We start from the raw sequence: 20,672 nt of genomic DNA on the forward strand, positions 1-20,672 counted from the left end.
ACGTGTTCAAATGTTTCCTGCTGGTATTGCAGGGTTGAATGGTAGTGTGGTGTGTTCATAGCCATGGGTCGAGGGTTGCAAGTGACAACTGTCAATAGGCACAATAACAAAATACTGCGTGTTGTTTTTGGGCGATTGCCGCACATCGTGCAAATCGAATCTTTTTCATTTCACCACAATAAAAATGACGAAAAAGAAGCCGTTGGGTAAGTAATCTAGTTAAGTAATCCTAACCTACACAGCTACTTAATATTCCTCTTCATCTTTGCAGGAGTTGGACTAAGCCGGGATGAGCGGATGCTGATTGTGGTTGGTGAGATCATACAGGAACTGCTGAAAGCACATCACGAAGGCAAGGATGTAAATTTGAACCGGTTGAAGACGCGCATCTCATCGAATTATGGTCTGGAGTCGGCACCGCGCCTGGTCGACATTATTGCGGCCGTTCCACACGAAGCCAAATCGATTCTTTTGCCGAAGCTTCGGGCGAAACCGATTCGTACCGCGAGTGGTGTAAGTTGGTTTGGTTCTTTCACGTTACACGTGTACTTTAATACTACTGCTTCTCGTCCACACACAGATTGCTGTTGTTGCTGTTATGTGCAAACCACACCGGTGTCCACATATCAATATGACGGGAAACATTTGCGTGTACTGTCCTGGTGGACCGGACAGTGATTTTGAGTATTCTACGCAAAGTTACACCGGATACGAACCAACATCGATGCGCGCAATTCGTGCACGGTATCATCCTTTTTTGCAAACTCGCCACCGGGTAGAGCAACTGAAGCAGCTGGGACATTCGGTTGATAAGGTGGAATTCATAGTGATGGGTGGTACGTTCATGTGTTTACCTGAGGATTATCGGGATTTTTTCATACGCAACTTACACGACGCCCTCTCGGGTCACAGCAGCTCCAGCGTGGCAGAAGCGGTCAAGTACTCGGAGAAATCTCATACCAAGTGTATTGGAATAACGATTGAAACTAGGCCCGATTACTGCCTTAAACGACACCTTTCCGATTTGCTGTCGTATGGATGTACCCGCCTCGAGATTGGTGTGCAATCCGTCTACGAGGATGTAGCGCGAGACACGAATCGCGGTCACACTGTGAAGGCAACTTGCGAAAGTTTCCAAATGTCGAAGGATGCCGGTTTTAAGGTGGTATCGCACATGATGCCCGATCTGCCGAACGTGGACATTGAGCGCGATATTGAACAGTTTATTGAGTTTTTCGAAAATCCAGATTTCCGGGCGGATGGATTGAAAATCTATCCTACGCTCGTCATCCGCGGCACGGGGCTGTACGAGCTGTGGAAGACGGGACGCTACAAGAGTTATCCACCTTCGACTTTGGTGGATTTGGTAGCGAAAATATTGGCCCTGGTGCCTCCCTGGACGCGCGTGTATCGTGTACAGCGTGACATTCCAATGCCGCTGGTTACGTCGGGTGTGGAGCATGGAAATCTGCGCGAGTTGGCTTTGGCACGCATGAAGGATCTTGGCACGGACTGCAGGGATGTGCGTACACGCGAAGTTGGTATACAGGAAATCCACAACAAAGTACGACCCGATCAGGTTGAGTTGATTCGACGGGATTACGTAGCGAACGGTGGTTGGGAAACGTTCCTTTCGTACGAAGATCCGAAGCAGGACATTCTGGTGGGTTTGTTGCGTTTGCGCAAGTGCTCACCGGACACTTTCCGGCCTGAGCTGATCGATAACTGTTCGATTGTGCGGGAGTTGCACGTTTACGGATCGGTCGTACCGGTGAATGCACGCGATCCTACGAAATTCCAGCATCAAGGATTCGGTATGCTGCTGATGGAGGAAGCGGAACGTATTGCACGGGAAGAACATGGCAGCAGGAAGCTAGCAGTCATTTCCGGTGTCGGTACGAGAAATTACTATCGAAAGATTGGTTACGAGCTAGATGGGCCGTACATGTCCAAGACTTTGTAACGAGAGCGAAGCAAGGAAAAAGTTAAATAAAGTTATTCAATTCAAAACGCGTTTTAATTCACAGTTTAAGATTTCAACAATATTGCGAGGCCAGTCTTATATTAAAGGGCTTTTGCTCTTAGCTAGTCCTATCAGAGCAATGCTTTGGGTACGGATATTTGTTCCACAAAGTTATCAAATGCCAGATACGATTGAAACAATTCTTCGTTGTTTCCTCTGTTGCTATGGATCTGTCCTAGCAACCACAGAAACTCCTTGCACACTGGGAGCATGTCTTCTTTCGCGCAGCCGTTAAAAAGTGTCGACAATTTTAGTGTCCTCTTGTGTAGCTGGTGCTGAAAAATTTCTTCGACGGAGTTGGCGCTTGCCACAACGTGGTGCACAAGTATACGGATGGAAAGCAAAATCGAGGCTGCATATGTTGGCAGATGTCGGTCCATAATGCTTGATAGAAAGTTTAAACATTGCCGAATAATGTAGGTAAAAGAGCCGTGTAGGTTGTTGTGCAGTAACCCGTAGCATTTGTACAGCAGTCGAAGACTACTGGGATGCAGTTCCTTTCCTTCGAAACATTGCACTATTTGTGGGATCGTACTCGGTTCAATACTGTGGGTGGAAGCAAGGAAAGAACTATTAGAACAAATTTAAATAATAAGTAGCGAGCACTTCGTACTTACTCCTGCTCGTAATTAAGTGCTAATTCTAACGTTAAGATGATATCATCCGCAGCTTCCTGATCCGTAACGGTTGAAAGTAATCGCACCATCACTACCACCAAGCCTTGGCTGAACAGCAGCTTGCTACCCTTCGGGCTAGATCCGACGATGTTCTGCAACGTCCAAAAACATGTCTGCTGCAGTGGCCGACAGTTGGGATTTTCGGCCAGCGCAATCAGATACGTGCCGGCAAAGTTGGCTATCTTCTCGCAGCACACATCATCCCCCAGCGACAGATTGCACAAACATTCGGCGGCCAGCAACTGCAGGTTGTAATCGTGCCCAGTAAGTTCCTTCACAATCACATTGATGGCACCGGTGATTCGGATGAAGTGGGAAATGTTTTCACGGCTTTGCTGAAACCCGTAGCTGAGGCGTACCAGGTCTAACGCATCGCAGCGCTTGCGGCGCTTGATTCGACCGGCCAATCCTTTGATTTCCTGCTCGGAAATGTGGTCAATCACACCGATCGAATGGTTCAGCTCGCCCAGACCGGCCCGGTTGCGGTCGAGTTCCTTTTTGCGGTGTGTTTTCTGTTCCCATTTCAGTTCGTATCGTTTTTGGGTCCGAATGTGTTCGAGCGCGGTTTCTTCGACGTTCATTTTTGTTTAATTGCTATGGGTTTTGTTTGCCGCAAAAATTACAGTCTGACGTCCGGGCACATCAAATGTGGGGCTGCTCGAAAATACTGCTCGAAACTGAGCTGCTAGTTTACAGCTGATTTGCGGTATTCAAAAAGTACGTTGGTTTGTACGAAAAGTGCTTTTGTCCTTTTTTTGGCTAATAATTTTCAGGATTTTCTTGATAAACGATATGTGCATGCTAAAAAGGGTAAGTATTGAAAACTGCCGGGCACTCCACATTATCACAACATAAGTAAATTCAAGGCCGCTTCAAAACTGCATTCAAGAATCTGCCGCTTTTAAGCAGTTCATAAACAGCTTGCCGACGCAAAAGAATTCAAACGCACAACATCATTTCATCATCTTTGGGCTTTTATTTTTCACATATCAATTTGTAACACACTCTGTACTGCCACAAGGTCCGAATAATGATCTGTGTTTTATGTTTGTTTCACATTCCTCGTTTCTGCATATTGCTGACGTCCGGAAATCGCACATTCGTTTCATTTTATTGGCTTTTCATCTCATCTTGTTTTCCCCCATTTCCATTCGCTAATGCTAGTGTTGAAACTTAAAGTGGGTTCCTTTTTATTTTGTTTTTCTTCGCCATTTTTTATACAATTTATACAGCACTAAGTATTAAGATAAACAACTTGGATCTTCATGTGTGTGTGTTTGCTTTCTTTCAATTTCTTTTGTTGTGTTCCGTTTTTTCGGCATATTTTGTTTTTCCTACAGTTATTATACGCAATATTATTATTATTACTTTTTCTTTTAATAGTTATTATGCTATGAACTATATTCTCCGTTCGATTCGTTCATTGTGTTTGTGCCAGATGATTTATGCATGTTTGCATCTTGCTGCTGCTTTGCTTGTTGGATTTCGGTTGGTATCGCGCCACTACATGCAACCCTAAAATTATTTATTGAACATACTCTCTCCGTCCGTTTCCGCGTTGTTTTCTTGTTTGTTTTTGCACAAGTGATGGCAATTATTTAGCACTACTTAATAATAGTTTCAATTAGGTTTCAATTCAACTGTACTTACACCTTTGTTGCAAGGTGTTTCGTTTGTTTTGGCGCAATGATACTGCAAGCAACTCCCTCGAGTAATGATTACACAATTGCTAATTTAACGTACTAATATAAACATCCGGGATTTATGTCTGTTACGCTTGAATGTGTTCAACGGCTAAACAATCAGTGTGTGGGTTTTTTGTGTATTGTTTTGTATTTTTTTGGTTTCATTTTCTTATTGTAACAGCATTCCACCCGCTACACTACAACAGGAGTGCCATTCAATGGAGTGTACTTGTGTGTGTATTTTTTTTGTCACATTGTATTCGCTTTATCCTATGTAATAACGATTGTTGTGTTTTCTCTCCTTCAAGCCTTCATCAAGGAGATGAATGTGTTTGCCTATTGATAGTATGGGTATTTGGTTTTGCTTTGCTGAACGTCTAATTGTTTGCCTAACATGGGTGTGCTGCTTCCGGAATTCCGTATGCACTATTCGTAAGCTTCGTACAAGTAACAATGACGCGTAATGGTTGCCATCCCTTACTCGCTGTGTAGTTCTGAGCATCGATCCATTGCTAAACTCATAATGCGTTCCCTAACGCCCTGGAGCCGTGGGTACTTTCGATAACCCAGCGTTCCAGGGCTTCTATGCCACGGTTCCTTTCGGGACATTCGCGTTCTTATACCACCCCAGGGATGTATGTCTATTTATCTGCGAATCGAATTCTCCTCCGACGGATTGTAAGCTCAGTTGTGTATTGTTACAAAGGTTGTGCTAAGATGTTTACGCAACGTTTTGGTTCCTACTCGTTACATGCAAAGGGGTATTCACAAACTAACGTTTCTGGGCTTCCGGGAGAACCTCTAGCACAGTGAGAGTTGGGTTAAAAAACAGACAAAAAAGAACCTCAGAAGCGGTAGGGTGTTGCTTTTTAAAATGTCTGACCGTTTAACAGTGTTATTTATTGTTTCTCTTTTACGCAACGTTGCTATGCGTTGCGAGAATTTAATTCTAACTTGCTGATATTGAATCAAAAACTGTACGGAACTGTGTCGTGTCATGTAGTAATGACTTACTCTTCCATTATTATAACATGTGTATAACAATTTTACTTATGGTTTTTGTTACTTCCTCTTTGATTGGTTGATTTCTCTCTCTCATTTTCTCCCTCTCTCTCGCCCTCTCTCTTCTCTCTTCTCTCTCTATCTCGTCTCAGTAGGTTTGTTCTGTTGGTTTGTTTATAGCTTATCGGACATGAAGTTGATAATGTAATTCGTAAATTTTGCAGTTCACTCGTTTTCAGTTCCTATTTGACATTTGGGCTAGATATGTTCAAAACCGCTTACATTCATTGAATACTAATCCGGGTTTTTTTCGTTACTAAACTTTGAACTTCTACAAACTGTATATGTTTCGAGGCTCAGCTAATATGTATGGCGCCCTTCGTTTTCTGCTCAACCTGTTTGGACAACCTGTATAGTAGTGTGGTAAAGTGGCTACGACAATAAAATTGGGGGTTTCACTACCTTCCTTGCTGCGTACTAAACGGAGCCATCCGAGGAGCTACAGAGGCTCGATAGATGATCGTTTTGTTACGAGCGTTTTGTGAAGGAGTGAGAACGATAGGGTGTACCAAGAACGGCACGAGAGGTATATTCGTCACTAGGTTGACATTGGAACGTTCCCAGCATTCGGTTCGTAGTAGTAGAATATATAGATCAGCGCTACGAGGACACGAACACTGTTATTGGACAAAACAAAATCGAGTCGTTCTATCACAAATCCTTGTCTAAGACACGCAGCGCAACCATTTCCATTCGTTACGGTGCATTCAGTGATCCGACCACGTTCGTTTGATACCCACTGCATTGCATTTTATCTAACCGTCAATTCGTCGTACTCAAGCCGCAAGTTCAAGCATTTGCCACAATTTAATGTTTTGTTTTACCCTATACTCTATTTAAAGCTAATGCATTGATTTATTAATGTTTTTATGCTCTTCTCTCGCGTTTTTTACTCTTTTGTTCTAGTCATCGGGGTATGCGTGTGTGTTTTTCTTTTTGTTTTCGTTTCTATATGCGTTTTTTTGGGGTTTTTGCTGTTTTGGTAATGTTTGCGATACAGTTTTGATTTCCAAGTGGCGGTTGCACTACCGTAGATATCGTTTCGTTTCGAACTTGGTTTTCTTCTCCGTGTTTCCCATTTGTTGTTTTAAACTTCTTTCTTTCTTTTCAACCACCCTATGCCCATTTCTAGTTTATGTTATGAATTCTAGCTAAATATCAATCGCACGCCTGTTCGAAGCAGTTAACAATTTTGAAAACATTCTTATCACCAGCTAGTTTGTAACGTCTTGCAATAGTGGGGGCCTCAACACATTGTGTAATCGTGGTGATTTTTCGCTTTGCTTTTATAACGCACGGTAACCAAAATTGTTTCAGCCTTACTTAGTAAAGGTTTTGAAGATAAAAAGTAGCTGCAAAATGTATTTTTTTGCTAATGAAAATGTAACAAGAAGTAACGAGACGTAAAACGAAACCAATGCGTGCAGAGTACAACGACAGCAACACGACAATTGAGTGTTCTAGAATTCTTGTATTCGACTGCAGCAGTCATTTCGTGCCTGTAAACACTCTAACGCTTGTAGCCATTTGGTTTTGTTTTTGTAACATCGTTAGCCATTTTGGTTTTGATTTTATCTGATTTGTCCTGTGCTACTGTTAAGATACCTGTTTGCCACTACCTAAACTTCGCTTTCCGTTGTTTTGTTTGTCTATTTGTATACCGACGCTACTTGCTATTGTGCGTTTCATCGTTAGAACATGCGATGCACAGCTAGACATTTGCCACAACTACACCACAGAAGAGAAACCAGTAATGATGTTCCCCGAAAGCAGCACTAATTATGGGCGCGCGCGCACACACACCACACAGGCACGCAATCCCTTTTGCCCACACCAGGGATCCCTAGCTGTGTCCCTGGTTAAATCACATTGGATGCCGACCTAACGCGAATCTAGTCGTGGAAGTATAGCTACGGTACAGTACAGTCAGTGGTAGTAATACGTGTAGCAGGTAGTAGCATTAGTAGCAGTGCTACTACCACCTATAAACAGCTAGTGTACCTATGATTCTAAGCGTTTCGACGTAAAATAAGATCGTTATCCAATCTCTGTATCTCTTGTTGCGTTTTTATGTGCTCGAAATTGACATTCTGATTATCGATCGTTACATCTGCTACTAATTCCTACTCCAGCACCTGTTTGAGATTGAGTTGTTTGCTGCCGTGCTGCGTGATTATGTCGCAGTTTTGTTTGTTTGCTCCTTTTCCTCGATTGCTTCCCGCGTGCCACAGCAAACCTATGCACATACACACATATACACGAACATTATCCTAGCTCAGTTAAAACAGATTTGGTCTTTCACAGTTCAACTCCGAAGGCAACATAGAATAGTGTATAGTACACCGAGTTATTTGCTGGTATTTGTTTGTTTTTTATTTTTTATTCCATCATTCCAATTCCTACATGGCCTAGATTTCTGCCGCGTGTGTGATGAAGGTTTGTAAAATACTTATCTTTTAGTTTGTAACTTATGATTGATGTTGATTGATTGATTGGGTTGGTTGGTTGATTGTTTATTAATTTTTTGTTTAGTTCTTGTTAGTTTTAGTTTCGTTTCTAGATTTTTGTTTGTTTTTTGCAATATTTTGTTCAAATTTACTTTCCTGATGATTTTTTTCGTTATCAAGATTCGTCTTAACATTTTAATGTTTTATATCATCAAATTTTTCGTTCTTTACGTTTTATTTGCAAAGAAGTTGGCCAAATAACGATTTTTAGTATGCTTCTTTTATGTTCTTTTGATTTTATCTTTTTCATTCGTTACAAGAGCATGCTTTCATTTTTATTTTGATGCAAATATTTCCACGTTCGGGAATTTTGTGCTTTAATTGGGGAAAAAAATCATGGTTCAGGAAGAAGTTATAAAAGCAAACATATCTGTCATAATATGGGGAAGTTTGATCATAATAGCATTTTTACAGTTCTAAAGTGATTTTAAATGAGCTTCACACACCTTAAAACCGCCCCAGGAAAACGAACACACCCAGCTGAAAACATTCTTCTGCAAAGCGTGAAGTAATCGGTAAATAATGTTACCTTCAACACATCTTCAAACGAACCTATAAATGTTTTCTACCTTCCACGAACCACCAGGATCAGGGGAACGTAGAAGGTCGGTCGGAATGAACAAAATTTAATTTTCAATTACCACCTGCCCGGAAATGTTGATTTACCAAACGCTATCAACAGTTACACGAAAATAGTGATTAACTTCCCGCTTTTTTCTCCATTCATTGCAGCGAACGTGAGGCATAAGAGATGTGAAGTTTTTATTGCAAAAATAGATATGACACGCCAAGGTGAATACAGAGCAGCTGTTCCAGTAAGTTTAGAGTAAAAGTTTTGGAGAATTCCACAAAAACACTCCAGTTGTCTTTGAGGAGCTGCTCTTGTGTTCTCGTGATGGGAGTGACGCTGAACCATGTTTTCCTTGGCAACTTTGCAGCAGTTCTTCGCTAACCTGTGCGCATTCCGTGCACGTATTACGGATCCGTTACAAGGTGTCTTTCCTCCAACCAAACCAAACGATCCTGTCGGCTATGATTTGTTTCTGACCTGTTTTTTTCCAATCTTATTATCCAGTACCAACATGCTTTCTGTGATTGTTGCACCGTGCTTGCTGCCATTCATAGTTCGCTCGTGCAAAGTTACACATTTGCGGCACATTCAGAGCGTAACGTACAAAGACACACACCCACACATCTGCTGTAACATTTCGGCGAACCGAAAGACGGAAGATTCGCTCGGTCGCTCGGCCCGATTCAACAAAACTCATGAATATTTAAATTGCGTCAAGCTCTCTGATGAGCTTCGGTTTTGATGCAAGCTTTTTTTTTCTTCGTCGGGTCTTTTTGTGGGTCTCTCGCCATGCAATTTCTTCCCCAGCTCGCTCTGCTGCCTTCTTCGTGTGGGAGTTTTCAATTCACCTTTTTCATTGCACAATTTCGGTTAAACATTTACTGTTTCGCTCTTCACACCTCACACTAAGCAGCAATTTCGAGGAAAATGTAACGTTTGCCCGAGCTTTGGCGGTGTGCCGTATAGCGAGCGAAACCTCCTCGCGGGGTAGTTTCATCCGGTAAAGGAAAATGAAGCAAAATTTCGTTGTGTTTCGTGTGGTGGTGAGTTGCGACGGAAAGGAAACTCTTGCAAAAGGAGGAAGAAAAAAAACCCTCATCGAGATACTCAAAATGAGCAGTAAAATAAGTGCTTATGGGCGAAAACGATCGCCTAACGGGGCTTGGCACAGCGAGGCAAATATTGTTTGCCGGAGTGGAAAGGAGAAAAAACAAGTTAACGCACACAAAAACATTGCGGTTATTTCAATTTTGCATGATTTTTTTGTTGCCAATTTTCTGAGCTGCTTCGGTGTGGCACTCCGAACCAAGGAACAGCTGTAGCTGTACGACACACCATCATACTCCTGCATTGGTAACTACTGATTGCTTTCTACAGGTGACATTTTACAACGACATAAAACTCTCCCTTTTGCATGCTAAAAACCCCACCGTGGCATGGCTTTTGTTTCTTGACGGAGAGCTTTTCCTTTCTTCGCTTTTCTTTTTCTCAGAAAATTATTATTATATTACCGATTACTATTTCTGCGTGTTGCTTTCTGCCTAGAAGATAGATTGTTGCCTTTTTTGTAGATTGTAGCTCGTTGACCTGTAGTATTTTTTGTTTGGTTTCTTGTCTCACTATTGAATGACTACATACATCGCTCTAGTTGGCGTTTCCTAGTAGAATCAAACACTATCCATGTGAAAGGTTTTTTTGTATAATAGGTAAATGTGTGTATGCAGTTTTCAGCTTGTGTGTGTGTGTATTTTGATAGAAATTTCATACCACGACACGACTTAAACGTTCCGGTTCGATGCTGTCCCCCGGGGGGAATCAAACGTTTCGTCAATAGGCACATATTTGCAATTACATAATTGTGTTTAAACATTCGATCCCATCCATAGTTAGCTTTCTTGTCAATTGCCGTTGGATTATCTTAATTTTGACATTACCTTTATTGCTTTCGCCTAAATAAAAACCCGTGACGACGGTGTAGAAAATGGGAGTTACATTTTTAGTGCAGAATTAACTACCACAAAATCAGAGGACACATTTTCAATGTGGTGCGACTGCATCTCGCAGATTTGGCAGCCAGTCCGTTGAGAGTGGACATTTCGATAAAGGTCGATAAATAATAATCCAACCACTAACTACCGAGCCGGAACGCTGAAACATGTTCAAATCGTTCGCTCTATAGTATACACGCCGTGGGAATTTAGCAAAGCATTGTGTTGGAAGGAATGTCCTGTCGCACAGTCCGTCCGTCCGTCCGGACGGGATATTGTCACGAGATGAATCGATAAGCTTTACGTTTTCGGTTCGTTCCGCCTGTTTCACAATATCTCTCCGATTGGTCCATTAAAGTTTGAATGAGTGAGTGTGAAATGAGTGGAAAAACGGTAGAAGAAGGTGTAGTATATAGTGCGCTACTCTAGTGAATCCTTTTTCTCTGTTCTACTATCTACAGCATCTCGACATCACGAAAAAAGAGAGAAACGATCGCATCAGGTTGGACCCGAAAGTGACAGCTACGCGGTAAACATTTGACAGACTAGCTCTCGTTAGGTCTACTAATCGTCTCTACTTAACATCAACAACAAATCAACCCTTTCATAACACTGTGGTGTTGCGGAGCAGCAGTTCCGGACCGGTTTCGTAACGAACTCATCAACAAGTTGAATGCCACGGGGATGTGGACAGGGAAGCACCGAGCTATAGGGAGGACGCTCGGTCGGGAGTTGCCAGTGAGCGGCCACGGGCTTGGAGTTTCGCTGGACGGATTGACAGATCGATCGGTGTGTGGTGAAACAGAGGCGCTAGCGCACCGTGGTGGTGTGGCCGTGCGAAGAACGAACGCACTGCTGCACGCCCGTGACTAGAAGAGTGTTTCCTTGGACCACTTTCGCGAGGGTCCCGGAATGCAGGGATCGTTCGCCGACAGGGCTGGCGCGGACGAGGACGGATCATCGTCCTCGTCGATCGCCAGTATCGGTAGCTCCAGAATCACAGAAGGACTTTTAATGGTGGTGTTGCTACTGCTACTGTTCTTAATGATAACATTAACCTCGACGCACTGTTGCTGCTGCTGTCGCGTCACGTCCGAACTCCCCGGCCGGCTGGTGCCACTGTCGGCTGGTTCGCTAGTGTGCCGTCTACTGCCGCCACTCGGTCGATCGTCATCCGGCAGATGTACCATTACGGTTGGTGGAACTGCGGCGGACGTTGGGGTGCGCACCGAACCGGACGCTCGCCTTCGGTCCGACTCGAGCGGTACCTTCGGTATGGCCCCGAGCGGTGACTGCCTTGGTTGATTGCTGCTGCTGCTACTGATGTAGCTGGCACCGTTGTCATTTGGTTGCTGTCTTTCGATGATTGCTTTCGTTTCCATACGTTTCCCCACGCCCGGTCCGCCCCGTTCGCTTGGCCGCGTGCCCGCACCGGTTTTGGGGCCGGTGCGATGGCTAATTGAAAGACTACTTAAATAACTAGTATCGGTTGTCGGCTGATGCAGCTGATGCTGGTGCCGATCGTTGAGCTCGTGCTCGATCTCGTACACGGTACGGTCACTGGACCCACCGGGCCGTTCGTCCCTTGGCAGCAGAGTGCCATCGTCTGCATCTTCATCGTCACCCTGGGCCAACGTGGACTGTCTCCGGTACAGTGCACCGCGGCTGGAACCACCCCGCTGTACCCGTTGGTGAGGATCGTGCGATTCTTCCTCATCTTCGTACGGCATGGTTAGGCTCAGCTCATCACTATCCGTGCTGAACTGCTGCAGATCTTCGTCCGTGTCCGCCCCGCTATCCTCACCGAACACCGAATCCGAACCGCAACTCTTGGGCTCCGTATCCTGACAGTCTATCGACGACATCTTGAAGGAACTGAGCGATGCTAGGGGTGCGCGTCGCACTGCGCCACCGCTAGCATGAACCGTGGTGCTGTGATTAATATTTGCGCTATTACTACTGGTATTCGTGTGTACGGTGGCGTTGCGACTTTCGGCAACGTTAACCGTACGCGGTTGGTGCAGTGTGCTGCCGTTCGCTAAACTAACATCCTCGGACTGCCGTCCGTTGGCATAGTGGCGCGTCGAAGCGGTGGACGCCTGTTGCCGTTGACGGTACCCGAAGCCGTCCTCTACGGTGCATCCGATCGGATACTCCGAGATGCAATCGATCGAACTGGCGTCGTACATAGAAGTAACAACACGCGGCCCCCCGGAGGTCGAGGGTTGAGCGGTGAGCAGCTGTGCCGACCGTCCCCGGCTGGTGGAAGGCCGTTCCGAGTCCATGGAGCTGTGGTTCCGATGGGCGATTCGTTCGCTTGGGCACGGTGACGATTTTGGCGTTGCTTCGATGATGTTGATGCCGGGATAGAACGGTTCCCAGTCGGTCGTATCGTCGCGGCTCTGCTGCCTCGACGGTGACCGCGATATCGGTGGTAAGGAGGAAAGGCCGAGCGTGATGGCGGAACATCGCCGCTCGAGGAAGGAGCTCTCCGTACTGCAGCACGTCATCGCACTGCTGCGGCGAGATTCGTTGCACTGCAAAAAGGAGGGAAGCACCATAGTTAATCAACAGCCCAATTCGCCGTGTAAGGCAATCATCTTACCTTGTTCGGCACCGATAGGTAATTGCTCGGGTATCCTATTTCGGCGGTGGTGGTAAACTGATCAAACTCGTCGTCCGCCTCCTCACCGTCGCTTTCCAGCACGTAGTCGTCCTGGCCGAAGCTGCCCCCCATATTGTAGGCACTGAGTACCCGCGAGGACACCGAAACGCTGTTCCGGTGCCCCCGCGTACTGCTGTACGAGAAGCGTCGCGAAGGGTTGAGCAAACTGCTGTAGCCACCACTAATGGAGGACATACGGCGGCCCCGGCTTAGCATCGGAGGTGCGCTGATGTTACCGAGCGACAGTAAACGGTCCCGCTGCAGTCCTGGATAGTTGATGTTTAGCTCTTCCTGTAGTAAAGAGAATGCCGTCGCCTCTATTGCCTCCTGTAGCTCACGTTCTTCTTCCTCCTGAATGACAGCTGCTGCCACTGCCGCTATCGTTGGATCCTGCATTGGAAGGATATTAATGAAGCATTAAACTAAATATTTGCTAAGTTTAAAGAAACACCAGGCGTCTCCATTGCAGTTAATTTTAAGCCCTACCAGGCGTCTCCATTAATATAGACAAGTAAAGTACTGGGCGTCTCCACCAGAATGTACCTTGTGAAGCAATACTTCAATTATTGCTTCATAATTACGTGTAGCCACTAACGAAAAATGAGCTACACTCAATACTTATCATTCACGAAGATACAATTGAACGGAATCGCAACAAAATTAAACACAATTTTAAGATAAAAGGTAGGAAGTAAACATTCAGTCAAACGCTATTAAGCAATCGAAGGTGAAACTTGCTGCAAGTGCCAGAGTGGCCAACAGGAACGGTTGCATTTGAATAAAAACTTGCTCCGACAAACGCACCCAACTCTAACGAGAATCAACATGTTGTGAAAACAATATGCTAATTAATGTTGCCCGACCTTCCGCATACTCGTTCTCGTTCGCTTGGTTTGAGTCTGTTTGTTTTGCAGCTTTTTCCTTTACCTGTCGGGTTTCTTCAGGTACGGTCGGAAATGTTTTCACGGTTTATGCAATTCAATTGTTTGTTTGACCTTGTTTTGTTTTCCCGGTGTGCAGCACGGTGGAATTAGTTTTATTTGTTCTGTTTTGGTAACGACAGGTTTTAATAAGTGTTGAAATGCGATTTTTTTCATAAAAAAATTGACAAAAGTTACAAAGAGTATCAAGGGATATTTCAAGATGAACAATAGCATTCATTTTTTGTAGGCATGTGTCATATTAAATTATTCACCTCACGTCTAAGCCTACCTTGAGTGCTTTAGCCGTTGACCGCGTGCGGCTCTTGTAGATGACGAGGAACACCATTAGGCCGAAGAAACCGCCGAGCGTGGCCGCTATCCGAACGCCAGTCATCACATCATACGTCGCGTAAAACTCCATCCTGAGCCGCTCCCGTTCCCGGTCGACCTGCGTTTGGTTGCTGGAGAGACGAAATGACGGTAACAGGGTGGCTTGGGTGGGCTGGATAGGCTCTGTTACCGGGGGTCCGGTCTTGCTGGGTTCGCTTGCGCGGGCAGCAAACGTAAGGGGGCTGGTTTGGGTAGTGGGACTACCGCAAGAAAGGACCCACCGGTAGAGTGACCGCAACGTATTAAACGAGGAGTCGGGCGTTTGAAGGATTATGAGGAGTTTTTTTTTGTATGTTGTTGTCGAGAGGAAATTGGCAGGTAACAGAAATGGGTTACACAAACAACGAACAACGGGACAACGGGAGATAGCCGGGAACGTTTCAGTTCAAAGGAAATTAGATTCAGACAGAGCGGATGAGAGAGCAGTGATAGAACGATAAGAAAAAGAAAAGAGAGAAAGAGAGACAGATAGACATGTAGAACCCAATGACAGACAGATACGACAGTACGATGAATAGGTGATGGACTGTAGGGGTCAACGCAGTACAACGAGTTGATGGGATTTTTTGTTGCTGCATCTTGCGGTCATATCTTTGCTTGGAAGTAAAAGCAATTAACGTGTGCGCGTGTAAAGCAGGTCGTGTGTATGTGGCGTAATAAGTAAGCATATCCTTTTTGGGGATAAATATAGCGTGTGCCGTCATCTTGTCGCAAAAGATTAACATTGTCATTCAGGTGCACGGTTTGTTTGGTGCCCGTGTGCTTATTTGTTCGTTTTCGTTCACCTTCTCCGCCCGGCATCGTGCATCTCTAGTGCTGGCAAGGGATAAAAAGTGTATCATACCCTTGTTTTCGCTTGGACATAAAGATCCCCAACAGCTGCGGATACCGTGGAACCCGCCGGTTCATTCTTTCAACAAAACCGACAACGCTTCAAATTTTTTCGCTCTCCCTTTACTCAAAGCGTAACAAACGTTTTGCCGTTGATGATCAGTGGGTAAAAAGAGGGTACTCATTCCGAAAAGGACGATGATGAAACAACGACATGGGCTTAAAGTGGAAAGATTTATGGGACAGTAAATGGCAGGTGGAGGTGGTTGGTACCGGAGGTAAATATCACAGCTTGATGCTGCTGCCATCGGGATACAGCAAGAAACATAAAAAATACTGAATGTACCGAGAAACAGAAGGCAAAAGCATAACGAAGCGCAGCCTATTATGGTAATGGGGTATTCGTGGATAAATTTGGAATTTTATTTTGAGACCCATTGCGGAACGGTGGAAAAATTATGATTGTAATGCCTAATTTATTGACCCCAGACGTTTACAGGGCAATACACTTTATTGGCCGTTGGCATGGAAAGCAAATTTTCGAAGGGCAGTATATTACGCACTAGACTATGTAAGCGATATAATTTGCGAAAGTCTGTAATGCAAGCTGGTCTAGACGGTCAGGTGACCGAGCGTTACGGTGGTCTTGATGGGGTAAGAGGTGATAAGAAAGATAAAAAATAGCATAAACAAATAAATTTTCATTAACATAATGCCACTTTGCTGTTACGCATTTACTGCTTTTTTGTAAAATATTTATTTGATGCGCATTATTCTTTTGTTGTAAAGTGAGCTTTTAATTGAGTTTCAATATAAAACATAGTTAAAGAGGAGACTGCGCGTATTTCGTTGCTTTTGTTTCAAAAATTAAACATATCAATGAAAATACTATTTTATTTTCTATTATTGATAATTTTTGTGCAAATATCAAACAAATTGTTTGAATTTTTTGGCAGATTTTGAAATCAACCAGGCGTCTCCATTTGATTATGATCAATATGATTATTATTTAAATAATCTTATTTTCGCGTGTATACTAACACCTTTTAATTCCATGATTTGTATGTCGGAAAGTAAGGTTTTCGATTATGTATAGATCTAAAAACTTGATTTACGAAGAAGATGATGTAGAGAAAACTAATACACCCTGGCAATAAGCACGAGGACACTCTTATTCAATCCAGTTATTAATTGATTAATTAATCTATTTTTTGCTACCTCAAATATCCATTAGGAACACCGTGAGAAAGAATGTTCTACTCACTCACGAAACGAGTTTCTGCTTTATCAAAGGCAATCGAAGTAACAGGCGTCTCCATGACAAAGTTACTTAAAGTACTAGGCGTCTCCACCAAAAACAGTTTTTAGCATTTGATGTTAAAAAATAATTCATTAACATGATAATGGTGGCGTAAGAATGAAACATACTAAATACCTGTACGTTGCACACAACCAATCCGGTTAGCTTATGCGTGTAATGGAGTGGAACGATCCATACCTAGCGCTAAACCATCAAACCCAGAAACACAAGCACAAATTTTGAGCACGAAATACGCAATGACCTTCACACCGTGCGGTGATGCGCAAGGTTGCACTAATGAGATCGTATCCGTGCAGCCGACGGTACGGTGAAATGAACCAATCGACCTCAGCGGGGTCAGCGGGTTCAGCAAACGAACAACATGATAATCTATCCCGGCACCGCAAATACGGTGTGCGGGATGGAACGAAGATTAAATTACTAACCATTTGTATCGGACGTAGAGCAATGAGTGCTCCAGTGCGAGCCGTGTAATGGGTGGCCCTCTCGACCCACCCCGTCGGCGAGCGGTCATTAATTTGTTAGCAAGGTCGTGTTGATGAAGGGAGTGAGAATTGTGTTGCCGGTGTGAGTGGTACGGAGTGGTTCGTGGGTTTCGGTGCTGCTGGATGCTAGTGAAAGGATGCACTCGTGCAACAGGCCACATCGTGAGAATGGAAGTGCAACGTAATTAAAACCGCACGAACAAATCCATAATTGATGCGAGATAAAGAGATAAGATGAAAGGGAACATTTCGAGCAAGTGTTGGAGGGTAGGAAAATTGTCTGGGGAGATTTGTATTTTTCCCGGTGAAAAGGGTATTGATTCCATAACTTGTTTTTTTTTTGTTATGGTCCCAACGAAATGAAGACAGAGTGAGAGTTGCATGCCGTATTAATAATGCAGTGAACTACGTCATTTTGAAGCGAAATGTGAGAAGAGTGCAAAGCCATCTGGACAGTAAATACAAATTACAGGATTGACATGCTAGGACCGAAAAAGGATTAATAAGTGACAACCAAGTGCACTCGGGAATGAGGTTTGGTAAGCGCTTTCCGTTTTCCCGTACCTGAACTCCGGTGTGATATTGCTGTTGGGTGTGGCCGCGGTAGACGAATGGATGAAGAGCCCGCTCGTACCGGACCCCGGTTCTGGCCCTCCCGGTGCTAGCGACGAGGAACCAAAGGCCGGTGGTGCCGACTGGAGCGTGGCGGTTCTCGGTGCCTGCAGCTGTGGACCGGCAGGGGTTGAGGAGAAAGCGAGGGACGGTACCGGATAACTAGCACCGGTGAAGGAGTCCGCTGCCGCGTAGGCCGACGACGGTGAGGACGGTGACGAAGGCGTGTAAGAGGAGTAGGATAAGGATGAGGGATAGTACAAGTGCTCTTGCGGATGCACTTGCCGTTGATGGTGTTGTTGTTGCTGGTGCTGCTGCTGTTGATGCTCTTGTTGATAGTGGTAGGGTAAGGTCGGCGACGACGGATCTGACGCAACTGACCGTCGCGCGGCTTTTCCCATTGCTATGGAAACATTCTCTGTGTAGGTGGCAAAAAGAGAGAGAGAGAGAAAGAGAAAAAGAGAATCAGAAAAAAGATCCAGGTCAGCACAGCGAGATTACACTGGAGGATGTGCGAGTTAATCAGTGACAAGAACTGCCAACGGGTGAAAAAAATAACACAAGTCAAATGTCAGTCAACACGTGGTTGGCCAGTAGCGCACCCAAGCCAATGGTTCATGAGGATGACGTCATGTCGTTCGCGTAAGGTTGATGTTATGATTAAACGGTACACTCTCTCCTTCCTTTTCTGCCCATCTCGGCTGTTTTCCGCACAGAAGGCCGAAGTCATAACAATTTTCACGGTGCCCATGGAAGCTGAATGCCTGTTGGTTTGTTGATTAGCAGTTGGTTTTATATATTTTTTCATATTGTCTGTTTTTTTTTATTGGTCGCTTCCATCCCATACGCGAAGCTAGCCCGCTTGTTAGGATCGTTTGTGTTCCCGCTCCCTATCACTCACCGATCGTGGGTCTTCAATCTGTTTGGACAGTTGCAGGATGTTGCGGTTTACCGTACTCGCACGGCCAAACGGACAGTTTGTGGTGTGGATTAACGTGTTGGTGTAAAACAGTGGAGCTACAACATGCACGCGGGTTGGAACCAAATTGGTTTAAACACGCTGCTACGACCTCCGTACCCTGCCGGCCACTATCGCCGCACAATCGATGTAAACAGAACAGTGCCTTTTGTTTATATCACGGCAAACTATGTCTATTAACTTCGGTAGGAAATGAGCTTTGAAGTGAATATTTTTCTTGCCACTGCTTGTCTGGGGTTTTTGGACGGTTCGTTCTTGGACCGTGAAGGAATGGACCTCAATGAGCTGTTGCGGTTAGCTTGAAGTATGTAAAAAATACGAAACCTTTCTCCCTGCTTCTCGGTTTTGGCTTGCGAGTGGGTTCGTTTTTCAACAAGTTCAATTTGTTGTGAAAATAAACTTCTCGCTCGGAGATTGTTTATGGACACTTCAAAGGATTAATTAAGGTATGTTCATATTATATTATTTTATTTCTTATTAACGTTTAAGGGCATTTCATTTTCCAAATACTAAAACGTTAACATTTTAACAGGTTTGTTAAATACCGACAATAACATTGATGTTGAGATACGCACTAGGGTGCTGGCTGTTAACCAGTATTTCTGCAGTCTAAGGAAATTTCTCTACTCAAACACCTATTAATATTGTAAAAATTCTACCACTGCAAATCCCACCCTAAATATTGAATTTTAATTGGTTGAAGGTCATGGCGTTATAATACTATTAACCCCGTCAAGTGATGAAATACCATCATCACAGTGGACTAATTAAAGTGGAACCAATTAGCAGCGAGAAACTGTTGGAACTCAGCAAATCAGCTCAAATCAAATCAAATAATATACCCATTCTAAGCTTACATTTACGTTTCCAAGTCCCAACCCCAAAAAGACAGATGTTCCGCATTCCATTCTCACATTATCGAACAGAAACAGGGTCAACATTGTTGTCCATTTGGTACTAAATATTCTTCTTTACCGGGTTTGTGGGAAGAACAGGTATTCAAAGCAACTTTCGAGCTAGTTCCCCGTTAGATAGCCTCCCTCACAATTTGAGATAAGACAGCAGCAGAAAGATTCGTGTTTTTTAAATTGTGCGTTACTAGTTACTGTGCCACAGCAGTGCGTTGCGTAACATTAGGGTCGAAATTCTAGCACAAGGGGTTGCAACTGGTTGTGATTCTGCATTGGTTTAGCTTGCCGAAGAATAAACGCATACAACCGGTACGGTGTGCTCATAAATCACGTGTCCCGTACGATGTTCAACCGTACGGAGACTATCTGGCTATAAAACGTTTGCACAACTATGCACCGAGCCCAGCCCATGGTTTGTTAGTGCAGCTAGTTATCGTCTATCCAAAAGTGACTCCGTTGCAGCTGGGGACTTTTGTTCTCGTTTTCGATGTCACGCTAAATTACGAACAGAAGAGAGCGAGCGTGCTACATTCCGGAACAAAGGCCTGCTCTACTCTGCGCTACTGTGCGTGCTTCCCGGATGAAGTAGCTATCCGATATGGTACGTTTTGAGATGCTGCATAAGTGAGTGAGCCAGGGAATGGCGGAAGTTTTAGATCCGGTGAACAGATCAAAGCGAGAAAGAGAGAGTGTACATTGGGCTGAAGCACCTCTTACACCTCTCATGTTGCTGTGCAGGTCTCTTGGGTGCCTGTTGATTTTTGAAAGTACACCCAATGTACAAATTACTGCAGCTCACCGTTTCTGGTTTATGCTTTCCCAAACCCCGGTAATTGTGCCGGAGGGTTTTATTGATTTATATGAATATTCAACAGCTCTGGCAGGAGAGATGAAAACGGCTCACGGGGTAGAAGGGTGACCGACAATGGTGATATGAGCCAACCCCCCTCCTTGTGCGGTTTGTACTTGGTTTAAACATTACGCTACACGGTTATTAATTCAATTATAGTTTCCATACACAAAAACACGTCCACCGCCGACC

At 44.4% G+C, this 20,672-nt stretch overlaps 3 protein-coding genes across 3 annotated transcripts; 1 reads left to right on the forward strand and 2 right to left on the reverse strand.

Annotated features, from left to right (window-relative positions):
• Nucleotides 1–121: 121 nt before the first annotated feature.
• LOC128302373 (elongator complex protein 3) lies at nt 122–2,014 on the forward strand. The gene is made up of 3 exons (XM_053039184.1): nt 122–206; nt 272–513; nt 581–2,014. Exons 1-3 carry the CDS (start codon nt 185–187, stop codon nt 1,961–1,963), a joined length of 1,647 nt encoding a protein of 548 aa, XP_052895144.1. The 5' UTR covers nt 122–184; the 3' UTR covers nt 1,964–2,014.
• On the reverse strand, nt 1,823–3,289 carry LOC128302374 (uncharacterized). Its single transcript, XM_053039185.1, has 2 exons — nt 2,641–3,289; nt 1,823–2,569 (listed from the first exon to the last, which is right to left on the reverse strand). Exons 1-2 carry the CDS (start codon nt 3,279–3,281, stop codon nt 2,095–2,097), a joined length of 1,116 nt encoding a protein of 371 aa, XP_052895145.1. The 5' UTR covers nt 3,282–3,289; the 3' UTR covers nt 1,823–2,094.
• An 8,093-nt stretch (nt 3,290–11,382) lies between these two features.
• On the reverse strand, nt 11,383–18,141 carry LOC128304863 (uncharacterized). Its single transcript, XM_053042102.1, has 4 exons — nt 17,693–18,141; nt 14,391–14,691; nt 13,119–13,568; nt 11,383–13,050 (listed from the first exon to the last, which is right to left on the reverse strand). The coding sequence occupies exons 1-4, from the start codon at nt 18,139–18,141 to the stop codon at nt 11,383–11,385; spliced, it is 2,868 nt and encodes a 955-aa protein (XP_052898062.1).
• Nucleotides 18,142–20,672: the final 2,531 nt, after the last annotated feature.

The sequence above is a fragment of the Anopheles moucheti genome, chromosome 3 (genome assembly GCF_943734755.1).
Source record: "Anopheles moucheti chromosome 3, idAnoMoucSN_F20_07, whole genome shotgun sequence".
Taxonomy (NCBI): Eukaryota; Metazoa; Arthropoda; class Insecta; order Diptera; family Culicidae; genus Anopheles; species Anopheles moucheti.

Coding starts and splice junctions, on each gene's coding strand:
- LOC128302373 (XM_053039184.1), top strand. CDS start 185: ATGACGAAAAAGAAGCCGTTGG. Junction 207..271: donor GACGAAAAAGAAGCCGTTGG/GTAAGTAATCTA, acceptor TCATCTTTGCAG/GAGTTGGACTAAGCCGGGAT. Junction 514..580: donor CGATTCGTACCGCGAGTGGT/GTAAGTTGGTTT, acceptor GTCCACACACAG/ATTGCTGTTGTTGCTGTTAT.
- LOC128302374 (XM_053039185.1), bottom strand. CDS start 3,281: ATGAACGTCGAAGAAACCGCGCTCGAACACATTCGGACCCAAAAACGA. Junction 2,570..2,640: donor GCACTTAATTACGAGCAGGA/GTAAGTACGAAG, acceptor TTCCACCCACAG/TATTGAACCGAGTACGATCC.
- LOC128304863 (XM_053042102.1), bottom strand. CDS start 18,141: ATGGGAAAAGCCGCGCGACGGTCAGTTGCGTCAGATCCGTCGTCGCCG. Junction 14,692..17,692: donor AATATCACACCGGAGTTCAG/GTACGGGAAAAC, acceptor TTCTTGCGGTAG/TCCCACTACCCAAACCAGCC. Junction 13,051..13,118: donor ACCTATCGGTGCCGAACAAG/GTAAGATGATTG, acceptor TCCTTTTTGCAG/TGCAACGAATCTCGCCGCAG.